Source organism: Cordyceps fumosorosea, assembly GCF_001636725.1.
Source record: "Cordyceps fumosorosea ARSEF 2679 chromosome Unknown scaffold_6, whole genome shotgun sequence".
NCBI classification, from domain to species: Eukaryota; Fungi; Ascomycota; class Sordariomycetes; order Hypocreales; family Cordycipitaceae; genus Cordyceps; species Cordyceps fumosorosea.
Genome location: NW_017387306.1, coordinates 295,080 through 307,048, shown reverse-complemented (window position 1 = coordinate 307,048; position 11,969 = coordinate 295,080). Strand labels below are relative to the sequence as shown.

Here is an 11,969-nt window from a genome sequence, read left to right as displayed (position 1 = left end):
GGAAAAGGGCCTTTTTGCCTTCCCAATGTGTACATATCTTGGGGTAGTTTTGCCCGCAGAGAGGAAGTCGACGGCACGAGGCTTTTTTTTTTTTTTTTTGCCTAACCCATCCCCCTCTGACCCTTGCCAACATGGCTTGAAGATGGGGGTGTACCCGTGTAAGTGCCTATCAAAGCGCGGAAAGGGGCGGCGAATGTCTGGTACATATGAGGGAGGGTATAAACGAGGCTGTCTCATTTGTAAGTGTCACTAGTCATGAATAATATAATAAAAAAGAGGAAAGAAACGTCCAAGAAAAATACAGCAAAAGTGCCGGCCGGGAACACGGGCTAGAATTGAACGAGGCCGGCCCTTGCAGCAGCGAGCTGCAGGGGAGCTGTCGGTGCCATTGAACGAGTCAACTCCCGGCATGCCTTTTCTTCAGTGTATTTTCTGTCGTCAGGCGGGCTGTTGCTCCGCCCCGAGAGAGTCGCAGCAGCAGCAGTCGTAGGCTGTGTACATATGCATGGCCTGATCTACCCTCTCGTTTTGAATCCCGCTCGATCTTCCGATGCATAGTACTATATTTGCCTATAGACCAGGTCCCCGCGTCCAAGGTCAGGTCCCCGCGTCCAAGGTGTGTGTGTGTGTGTGTGTGTGGTTGTAACTGAACTGTGCTATTATGTTATGTGTATGTGGGACGACAAGGCGGCGAAAAACGCCCATCAAGGAGGCTGCCATGCGGCGCGACGTTGCTGCCGAGAGGAGAGCTACATGACCAAGTCAACGTTGTCAAAAGTCAAAAGGTCAATCATAAAGATGAAGGGTTTCATTCGACGCGACAGCACGGCTGGTCTACTTGCCCGCGTTCCCGAGTGCTACGCTGCGAGTCAATGAAATGCGCAGATTGCCTGCTTTTCTTTTGTTGATGAAGCCTGGATTGCCGTTGTCAAAAGTACGCTACATTTCTTGGATGGCATGCATATATGCGCGTCGACTGCACGGGGTGCATGGTGGAAGAAATTCTTGATGTTTCTACCTACCTACTTCCTGCATCAAGTCCTTGGATGCTGTGCCGGCGAAACCCGCTCCGCAGGTCGACGGAACCGGCCACGGTCGTCTACCGGCGCAAATGAAGCCATCCCTTGAGGGCATCATGTAGCATTTTTGCTTTGTCTTAATCGAAGCCTGGTATAATCGAAGCAAGACAAGACCGGCTTGGCCCACAGAGGACCGAGCAGCCTTCGCCGAGCGCCGTCGCCTGGTCTGCTCCAAAACATTGCACCGGCCATCGTTTCCCCTTATACTTGGTCGAGCGAGCCCTGGCGCATCCCCGAAAAGCTCACTGAGAAACAAGATGATTTCAGAATTGACGATGCCCGGACAGAGCCACCTTGTCCAGGTTCCGTGGCCCGCCTCTGCATGCCCGCTTTGGAGTCGCGCCGAAGCCTTTGCATATGATGTGCGCGCGCGCCAAGCGCATGGCACATGGGGCCCGTGGGCAGACATCAGTCGCAAACTGACGCCATGATGTCCGGAAAAGACAAAGTCGACGTCGCCGGGGCGGGCGAGTCATAATGACGGTGTGGATTACAGGGGCGGTTGAGCCGCAGCGGCAAGGTTTCATCATCCTGAAAAAAGGTCCGGCCGGGGCAGGACTCGCAAATCGGGGCCATTTTTGCATCTTTCAGATTTGTCACTCGCACCACTGTTGAACTGCGTTATCGTGAGAGACGGGGGCCGCCGCCATGTACGGGCTACGGCAAAGACAACATCAAAGCAAGACCCAGCTGTCGTCGTGCAAGAGGTGCGTGCGCGGCATCAATTGCCATGTAGCAGCTCGGAACAGCTTGCAGGCATGTCAAGCTCGATTCCGTCGGGTGACCTGCTCCGTATCATGCATGGAAACGGGAATCGTGCCTATCAGTGCACCTCCGATCTGTATACACAGCTCGCAAGGAGTAGTGTTACGTGGTATGTTTTTGGGCGTCAACCTTTTGGACCTCGGCTCCAAGGTCCCCCGCTGTCCATGGCTATCGCTGCAGTTGCATGACCGTCTCGTCTTGTTGTCTGTGTGTCTGTGTCTGTGAGTACATAACTAATTGCTCTGGGCAGGGGTTTGGTTAGTAGGTTAAATCGGCTTGAGACCGCGCGCACGTGGAGCCAGTTGCCTGTTGTCATATAGACAGGAAATAAAAAAAATTAAATAAGTGACAAACATAATCAGATGATAGCCAACCCGCACCGGATACCCAAATGGGAATTGGGTGTCAGGTTAATGAGGGCCGTGCGTTGGCCGTTGGCCGTTGGCCGTGATGAGGCTGGGCTTGGTCTGGGCTGGGCTGTTGGTGCTGAATAGCCGAGGTTAAAACAGAGTGAGGCTCAACAACGCATAAAACTGGTAAAAAGATGCCCATCATCGCGTTCGGCTATCGCGACAGGGATTTGACTCGCTAGCTCGTGACCATCACCCCCGGTTCCCCAACAAAGAAAAGCCCGGCCGCTTTATCCGCAATCGGGTTCGGGAAGGTTTTGCCAATGATTCAGCTCTCCCAGCGTGGTGTGGCGGGATCGTGCATACCTATCTTTGGCGATGCTTGACACCTTCTTCTCTGACGCAATGACCGGTTTCACATGCTTTTTCGCAACTTTCACTATCTCTTCTTCTTCACTTTTCCCTCACCTCACCAGAAAACCCCAGTCGAGCTTGGTCCTCCCCCGCTGGCCCCCCCAATCTTCGCTCCCCCCCCGGACGGCGGCTGGGGGAAGGATGGGCCCTATCGCAGAGCCTCATGTTCAGTGTTGCCACGTTGATGTTAATCGCACACCCTCCGACGGTCTCCGTCGCCTGGAATCTTTCTCTCCGTTCGGTAGGTACTTGCTCGTATTGCCGTCAGAAGTAGTCGAATCTCCGACACTGTAGACAATTGCTTGGGGGGCGTGCGAAGACGAATCCCCGTCAGGAAATGGGACCGTACTCGAAATGGAATTGCCATATCGCCCTACAAAAAAAAAGATACTTGTGATGTGGAGAGTGCGCGTGTACCTCTCCTGTTTTTTTGGAGTATTCGAAAAGCATGTGTTGATGGCAAGCCAACGCCATCGGTACAGCTGCCTGCGTCACCCAGCATCGAGGCGCGGTCGAACAGAGGGCTCCGGTCTGAGCCAGGCTGTTGGCAAGCTGTCCTGGGTAAATCGATCCCTGTTCGCGTTTCTGAGCCTCTATATCGTTCAATGGGCCTTGACGTTTACCACGTTCGCAGCTCGTGTTCGGATAGACCACAAGAAAGCTATCAGTTTCTGCTGCCCCGTGGAAACGGCGTCAAGTCTTTGTTCATCAGCCATCAAGCCGACGTCATGATGAGGATCTCGGGCCGGATCTTTTGCATGCACGATCAACGACAAGATATTCCGCTTTTCCACGTCCGATGCAGCGACACCAAACATGTTGGCTTCAAGTTGGACTGCAAGGATTGACTTCCCAACTGCATGATTTCACCAATCACTCGCGCTCGGTCTCCCATATGTCCATTGCGAAACAATGCGGCTTCTCATGATGCTCGAAATAGTATACAATTTGTACAGGGAATCTGTTGCCGGCGGCGAAACAAACTCTTGCCCCGAACGACGGTCTCTCACAGCAGCATCAATCCCACTTGACTCCAAACATGGTGAACGACTTCTTGCCGGAATCGGATTTCTTCGCGTCGGCGTTCTCGAGATATATTCTTCCGTGCCCCTTGACGTCGACAAACAGGTACTTGTACTCGTAATCGGAGTGGCCGGGGAGCTTCACCATATGGACTTGAGCCACGCCGTGGTTGCGTGGACCTTCCACCTGTGTGGCACGGTTAGAATAACTTCAATCACGGTGACAGCGCAGGTCTTACATGAAAGTGCATGAGGAGGTGATGCACGCCGTGTTTGTCCACTCGCTCCGATGATCTATGATGGCATCAGTACTTGCATCGTCGGCCCGGTTATCGCACCTCTCCCAACGTACGCTAGAGGTCGCGCGCGCTGCCACTTGTTGTTAGTCTCCTCGCCGTGCGCGAGAATCTTTTTTGCATCGCCGAAAAGCTCTAGGCATCGCTCGTCCTTTTTGATCTTGTCGATGGCTCGGTTGAATTGGACCGTTTTGCTGTTTGGCGAAAAGACGTCTGTCCACAGAAAGTATCCTACTCCTCCCTATGGCCACACGATCAGTAACAATTCGCAGAGAGCCAAAAGGAAGTGCACAGCCGCGCTTGGAGAGCACTGACTGTGAGCACGAGACCGACAAGGACTAGTCCAAAGTTGAAGCTCTGTTGAGTGGCGCGGGCCGCCTTTTCGGGGATGGAAAGCTCGGTCCATGGGACGTATCCATCATCGTTGAATGGCGTTACTCCTCGTCTCTTTGGCCCTAGGGGAGTCGGTCCTTGGCTATTCTGTGTAGCATACGATCGAGCAGCTATTGAGGCGCGCGAGCCGTTGGCCCTAGCAAAGAAGATTGTCGCGGGGCGCAGGGCCGTAAGGGAGTTGACGGGTTTCATGATGTTAAATTTCGCGCGCCCATGTCATCAGATTCTGTCTGCACAATCAGAACCATAAAGTGATTCAGTATCGCAGAGCTACCAATGGATGAAGTTGATCTCGTGTAGTTGGGTTCAAAGTATCACCCAAGTCAATTCTGGTGGTCGAGGGCCCACCGCCCTCGGCAGAATATCCGGGTGGGGGCGTTTGCCAAAGTCCATCCAATGACGGTGGGCGATTTCCCTTCATGCCACTTTACCCAAATAGCCCTCTCCCTGTTGTGTCCTCACCTCCAGTCTCCCTATTTCGTATTGTCCATACTCCGCGAGCGACCAAGCAATTGTTTTGATCGCTGACCATCCATTTCGCATTTTACATGATTACGAAGTCAACTCTCCCCGCCCGACTTGCTTAGTATTGACCGTTTGCACCCATTTCGCCCCCCCCCCGCCAGCCGTCCGCCAAGATGAGTGGCCTCGCGACGAAACAGCAGTCGCACAAGATCTTTGAGAAGCTTAAGTCGAAGCTGCCTAACAAGGTTCGTAAAATATCTATTGGACGACGCTCATGCGGCAGCTACGGCTAACAAATCCCGTTTGCGACCAGACCTGCTTCGACTGCGGGCAAAACAACCCCACCTGGACCTCCGTTCCTTTCGGCATCTATCTGTGTCTCGACTGCTCCTCGAACCACCGCAACCTCGGCGTTCACATCTCGTTTGTCCGCTCTACGAACCTCGATCAATGGCAATGGGAACAGCTGCGGTTGATGAAGGTGGGCGGCAACGAGTCTGCGTCCAAGTTCTTCCGCGCCAACGGCGGCACGGCCGCCCTCAACAGCAAGGACCCCAAGACGAAATACCAGTCCAATGCCGCCACCAAATATAAGGAGGAGCTGAAGCGACGTGCCGCAAAGGATGCGCAATCGTACCCCGAGGAGGTCGTTATCACGGACGGTGCCGACGACGCTTCCTCGACACCTGCGGGTGAGCCAGATGACGACTTCTTCTCTTCCTGGGACAAGCCCGCCATCAAGCGCCCTACTCCCCCGATCTCGCGCACCGCCACGCCGCCCGTAGTCGGTCGCACCCCGTCTCCCTTCATCAACGCCGGAAAGGACGGCTCTCGATCTGCGTCGCCCCTGGCCAAGCCGGATGCCGCCGCCGACGCTAAACCCACCACCAGCCGCACCTCGTCCGCGGCTCTGAGAAAGACAACCACCACAGGCGCGGCCCGCAAGACCAACGTGCTCGGGGCCAAGAAGACAACAAAGCTCGGTGCCAAGAAGGTCACCAGCGACGTCATCGACTTTGACGAGGCAGAGAAGAAGGCCAAGGAGGAGGCTGATCGCATCGCCAAGCTCGGATACGACCCCGATGCGGAGGAAGAGCAGACGCCCGCGAATTCCGGCTCCGCTGCTACTATCATTTCACCGACTCCCGTCAGCCCTGCGCAGGGAGGCTCATCACATACTCGACAAAAGTCGAACGCCGAGGTAGAAAGGCTCGGTATGGGCGTCGCTCGACTTGGCTTTGGTCAGATAGGCGGCCCCAAGGCTGCCGCCGCCAAGGATACCAAGAAGAATGCCGGCGGCTTTGGCTCTGTTGGTCCCGTCAAGGCCCCCGTTGGTAAGCTTAATTGTAGAAGAATGCGTTCAGTCTCCAAGCTAACATGCCTCATTTTCAGACGACTCGGATAACTACGCCCGCAGCAAATTCGGCACTCAGAAGGGCATCTCATCGGACGAATACTTTGGCAAGGGCGCGTATGATCCCAACTCGCAGGCCGAGGCCAAGACTCGCCTGCAAGGCTTCGAGGGGGCGACGTCCATCTCGTCTAACGCTTACTTTGGCCGCCCCGAGGACGAGCCCGAGGAGGAGTACGGCGACCTGGAGTCGGCCGCCAAGGACTTTGTGCGCAAGTTTGGCATCACGGCCAGCGACGACCTGGAGAACCTGAGCAACCTGGTCGGCGAAGGTGCCACGCGCCTGCAGGGTGCCATCCGCCAGTACCTTGGCAACTAAGGCCCGTGTCAGTAGCCGGACCTCCAAGGTTGATATGACCTGGAGTAAGAAAAACAAGAGCACACGAAAAAAATTATTCTAGTGGCGGGAAAGCATGAGCAGTCTGTTTTTTACAAGTAGAAAGGGTTTGTGGGGTGCTTAGAGGCTATCGGGATTGACGGGGGCGAGTTTGAATCTACACGCAACAAGGAGCATATTCATAATTTTGCAAGACTTTTTTCCTCCTTTTGCTTCTTTTGTCTTTCCTGTGGTGACGATTTCGTGTGGGCGCGGACATGGGAAAAAACGACCGAGGGAGGATACAAAAGTGGCTTATCAACTTGGGGTTATACTGAATTACAAAAAAAAACCGAATTCTAGAAAAACTGGTTAATATGAGTGACAGTGACTCGCTACTTTGAAACTCACCTTTTACAGTTTACAGTAACTTGGAAGATTAGAAGATGAAGCATTCTGCAACGATACGTTCTTTCCCCAGGTTGATGCTGTCGTCGCGGGACAGGGTTCGGAGATTCACCGGGGATTAGGTTCGCGCTTTCACCTTGCCCCTTTTCTCTCCACAATCTTCTTCGGTGGTTACTCGAAAAGGGCAAGTGTCCGGAGTGAGCGAGCGCGCTCACCGGCGGGGGCCAAGATAAATTTGTGGGGAAAGGACGGGCGGCGTGTTCGGCAACATGGGCGGCATCACATGTCAGCGCAACGCTGCGTGGTGGAGAAGGAGAGGCTTGCATAGGACTGGCGACGTCACAGGACAAACTCGAGATGCAGTAATGTGGCAGCTGGTTTTAACAGTATTTTTCCATTTTTTGGAATCGTTATTCAGATGCTTTCTAATCTACAGGATATATGACAAAGGAAGTAACCAAGAAACACCGATAGCCCAAGACTAGCATAAGTAGAGGCATTGCACATGTTTCATCCATTTCTTTTTTCTTGTTTCGGTTGTAAATGGCATTTACAGCTTGGCAATCATCTTGTTGCCGCGCTGCATCCAGGCGACGGCATCGTTGACGAACTCGTCAATGACACCACGGGCCGACTTTTGCTCGTTGACGACGGCGGCGCACTTGCCCATCAGGAGAGGGCGGAAAGCATCGATGGGGTCGTCGTCCTCGTCGATAGCGAGAGCCTCGATGCCAATCTTTTTGGCGGCCTCGCCCATCTTGTTCTTGTCGCCGGAGTCGATGACGTCCATGAACTTGTCAAGGTCAGCCTCGTAGGGGATGGTGCCCTTGGCGGCAAGCTCCTTCATCTCTTGTTGACGCTCCGTCTCCCAGTTGTTGATGTAAGGGTTGTTGTGGACGCGCATGGGGCGGCCGGTGAAGATGATGGTGCGGATGTTATCGTCATGACCGGCGTTCTTGACAGCCTCCTTGTGGACCTTGGGGGCGCCAGCCTCATCCGTCAGGATGAAACGGGTGCCGACCCAGACACCAGAAGCGCCCATCATGAGAGAGGCGGCAAGCAGCTGGCCGTTATGAATACCGCCAGCGGCGATGACCTGGACAGGGCCGCCAGTGAGGGGGGACTTGGCGCTCTTGACAGCCTCGACGACGGCGGGGATGAGGACAGTAGTGGGGGTGTCACCGGTGTGGCCACCACCCTCGCCGCCCTGGGCGCAGATGATATCGACACCAATGTCAAGGCACTTCTTGACGTGCTTGACGTGGCCGATCATGTTCATGTAGAGGATACCGGCCTTGTGCAGGCGGTCGACAACGTGCTTGGGGGGGACACCGACGGCGGAGACGAAGAGCTTGGCACCGGACTCGATGATGATGTCGACGAGCTCATCGAGCTTGCCCTTGGTGTAGTCGTGGCTGCGCAGAGCGAGACATGTTAGCAAATGCTGTTCTAGAAGTCATCTCGTCGAGAATGGCCGAGTCGAGCCTTGCGCATGCAGCTATTCGTTGCGCAGTTGACTGCATGGTGCATGTGACTGGCCTTGGACTAGCGTGGGCGCGAGGCGGAGTGACCGGAGTTTTTCTGTGGTTGCGAGTTTGCTTACTTGGTCTTACGGGCGCTGCCGCCGACCTGGGGGAGGAGCAGGTCGACACCAAAAGGCGCGTTCTTGTCGTCGAGGTACTCCTTGAGCTCGTTGATTTGCTCCTTGAGCATGTCGGGGGTGTAGCCGACACCACCGATGACACCGAGACCACCAGCGTTGGTGACAGCGGCAGCCAGCTTGGGGCCGGCAGCGACGTTCATGCCAGCAAGCAGGATGGGGTGCTTGATCTTGAAAAGATCGGTGATGGGGGTGCGGATTTGCTCTAGAGGGAAGAAGGACTTGTTAGCGATTTCTCCGGAGCTGAAAAGGGTTTCGGATGCCGAGATGGCGCGGGGCGAGAGCGCAAACGTACGAGGAGAGGCCATTGTGACTGGTTATGTGATGTGTGGTAGGTAAGGAGGAGAGGAGGAGAGCAACGGTAAGATTGTCAGGTTGCCTTGAGTGAAAATAGATAGATGGACAAAAAGATGGATGAGAGGGAGGAGAAGGGAACGGATGGAAAAGCGCAGGTGGCAAGTCTAATAACGGATTTCTGGATGCACGGAGCGTCGCTGGGGAAGCAAAAAGAGCCGAGGCACGGGCTCGGAAGGTGGCAGCCACCAGAAGAAAAAGGTGGGACCGAGAGCGCTGTAGAACAGGTCCGTCAGGCCCGAAGCCGCCTATAGGTCATAAATACAGGGGCACTTCTAGGCGTGGAGGCGCTGGAGGATCCCCGTGGCTCAGTCTGGGGTAAGATGCCGAGGGACAACAGCGACACTACCTAATAAGCGGCGGTGATGGACCGAATGGCTGCACCTTGAGGCGAAGGTGACTGGTAGAGTAATCCGCGGAGTTCGAGGACGTGGCTTCGAGGGCATGGGTGCTTTTCTGCCTGCATGATTCTGGGTAGTCTTTAACTCGGATACCGATACCCCGCTGTCTGTCTGGCAATCTGCCTACTCGCCGCACAACATCACGAACAATGACAGCCGCTGCAAGACATCCCCGCGGGGCAATCACCGAGCTCACCAGTACGAATAATTATTGATGGATTACAGCGGCTCTCGTCACCCCTCCGGCGCCCCTCTTCAATTCCTCAACGCATATAGCCACACTTGGAGTAAATCGAGTGGGGTTTGCCGGCTATATCTCTGGCAACCATTGTGCTGGCCATTGCGCTGTCACAAGCATCTTCTCTTACCCGTCTGTCTCGATGCGACCCAGGCCGACAAGGTAGCGTGAGGTAGTTAGTTGATGCTGTTGTCCACTCGGTACGTACGAGCCGGTACATTAGGTAGTCTCCATTCACTAGGGCGACGACAAATCCGGAGTTGGTACTGATTGATAACCATTTTCCCCAGTTCTGCCCCTCAATCTCGCACCCGCATCTCGTCTCGCCGACTACGTCCGCTCGGACTTGGCGGCCTTCGCGAGCCAGATTGTCACAAATCTTCATCTTCAGATGCTACTTACTCCTTACGCCTCGCTGCACCCGTGATCCGGAAACTAATCACGCCCTGTGACCTATTAATTGAGCTTGTCTGTGATAGGCTAGGGGCTGTAGCGTGAAAGCTGGCCTGTATTACAGCGCCATCGTTCGTGACTGACAGCTGTTGGCACAACGGTACTTCAAATTGCCACGGAGTCCGATACACTTGGCAGGTACCCTCCGATCCAGCAACCTGCCGAGCACCGCTGCGTACGAACAAGGCGCCTCTGCCACTTTCAGTATCTACTGGAAAACAGGCAGATACCTTTTTTTATGCTACATCATGTAGAATGCTAAAGAGAAGGAGCAGTTCAATTGTTCTGAAACCCCGTCTACCAGGGCGGCACAAGTGGCCACTGCCGCCCTCCGCTGGCGCCTCCTAAAAATCCTGCTCCGCAGCCGCCGACCTCCTCAACCACCAGCCCATGAAAAACGATGCGTTGCCGATAGCGCGCACAGCCCAAAAGACGCACTCCCATCCAGTTCAATCGCACCATGCACAGTCGGCTCACCGCTGGGGTTCTTGCCCGCGCCGCTCGGCCCTCCGCTCGCCGACGCGGCGCGGGTTCTACTGATGCACCCCGTGCCATCGCGTCACGAGCTGTCGGCGCCGTGCTTCCATCCTCGGCCGCCGTGTGCACCCGTCGCCGCATCCTGCCGCGGGGGGCCGATCTGCTCGTGGCCAGCAGTAGTAGAGTTAGCAGTCACCGGTCGTACGCGGGATGCGGCTGCCGAGGCGTCAAGCGCACCACCACCGCGTACATTGCGCTCGGTGGCAACCTGGGCGACCGCGTCGCTGAGATTGAGCGCGCCTGCAAGGAGATGGACAAGCGTGGCATCAAGGTCACCCGCACGAGCAGCCTCTGGGAGACGGAGCCCATGTACGTGACGGACCAAGACCGCTTCCTGAATGGCGTCTGTGAGGTACGTTGTGTGTACTCTGTTGGCTTGGGTTGCATGCGCTTGTGGTGCCATCAGGAAATACTCAGTCATAAGCCACGAGATATTCTCGTGTCTTGATTAGAATGCTTTCCTAATTAGATACTAATTTGCCATCCCATCCAGGTCGAAACTGAACTGGAGCCAATGGCCCTGCTTGATGAGCTCCAGTCAATCGAAAGGGACCTTGGCCGTCGCAAACTCATCGACAAAGGCCCACGAAACATTGACCTGGACATTCTGCTCTACGGCGACGAGAGGATATCAAACGAGAGACTGACTGTTCCTCACATTGGCATCCCCGAGCGCGAATTCGTACTTCGGCCACTATCTGAGTGAGTTCCCCTGCCTCCAACAGATCCTCGTACTACAACACCCCTACTGATTAACCGCTACCTCTAGACTCATCCCCTCCAAGTCAATCGACCCCTCCAAGCCTTGGAAGCTCGTTCAGGACTACCTCAACGACCTGCCCGTCGGCGAGCCCCTCTCCTGCGTCACACGCATCTCCGCCCACGGCGCGCCGCTCACGCCGCTCACGCCCAACCGCGGCACGCGCCTCATGGCCATCCTCAACCTGACACCCGACTCCTTCTCTGACGGCGGGCGGCACAGCACGGCCGCCGCCACCGACCTCTCCGCCACCATCCTCGCCATGGTCCGGGGCGGCGCCACCATAATCGACGTCGGCGGCCAGTCCACCGCGCCGGGCCGCCCCGAGGTCAGCGCCGAGGAGGAGGCTGCGCGCGTGCTGCCTGTCGTGGAGCTGATCCGGAGCATGCCGGCCTGCCGAGACGTGGCCGTCAGCGTGGACACGTACCGCGCGAGCGTGGCCGCCGCGGCCGTCGCGCGCGGCGCCGACATCGTCAACGACGTCTCCGCGGGCACGCTGGACGCCGACATGCTGCCGACCGTCGGTCGGCTGGGCGCCACCATCTGCCTGATGCACATGCGCGGCACGCCGCGCACCATGAGCAGCCTCGCCGACTACCCCGGGGCCGGGGTGGTGCCGGCGGTGGCCGCGGCGCTGCGGGACCGGG

General features: G+C 56.0%; 4 protein-coding genes across 4 annotated transcripts in view; 2 read left to right on the top strand and 2 right to left on the bottom strand.

The window, feature by feature from the left end:
* Positions 1–3,625: 3,625 nt before the first annotated feature.
* ISF_03266 (import inner membrane translocase subunit tim-21) lies at positions 3,626–4,511 on the bottom strand (the record flags this gene model as incomplete). Its single annotated transcript, XM_018846872.1, has 4 exons — positions 3,626–3,817; positions 3,870–3,924; positions 3,983–4,167; positions 4,242–4,511. The coding sequence occupies 4 exons, from the start codon at positions 4,509–4,511 to the stop codon at positions 3,626–3,628; spliced, it is 702 nt and encodes a 233-aa protein (XP_018705761.1).
* A 446-nt stretch (positions 4,512–4,957) lies between these two features.
* Positions 4,958–6,514, top strand: ISF_03265 (GTPase-activating protein; the record flags this gene model as incomplete). The annotated part of the gene is made up of 3 exons (XM_018846871.1): positions 4,958–5,029; positions 5,068–6,118; positions 6,177–6,514. 3 exons carry the CDS (start codon positions 4,958–4,960, stop codon positions 6,512–6,514), a joined length of 1,461 nt encoding a protein of 486 aa, XP_018705760.1.
* A 955-nt stretch (positions 6,515–7,469) lies between these two features.
* Positions 7,470–8,887, bottom strand: ISF_03264 (2-nitropropane dioxygenase, NPD; the record flags this gene model as incomplete). Its single annotated transcript, XM_018846870.1, has 2 exons — positions 7,470–8,334; positions 8,523–8,887. 2 exons carry the CDS (start codon positions 8,885–8,887, stop codon positions 7,470–7,472), a joined length of 1,230 nt encoding a protein of 409 aa, XP_018705759.1.
* Positions 8,888–10,485: 1,598 nt separating this feature from the next.
* ISF_03263 (folic acid synthesis protein) overlaps positions 10,486–11,969 on the top strand; it is a gene marked incomplete at both ends in the record, with an annotated part of 2,317 nt that continues 833 nt past the window's right edge. Inside the window, 3 exons of the mRNA XM_018846869.1 lie at positions 10,486–10,914; positions 11,056–11,264; positions 11,332–11,932. Of these exons, the coding sequence (XP_018705758.1) occupies positions 10,486–10,914; positions 11,056–11,264; positions 11,332–11,932 (1,239 nt within the window). The remainder of the gene's footprint in view (positions 10,915–11,055; positions 11,265–11,331; positions 11,933–11,969) is intronic.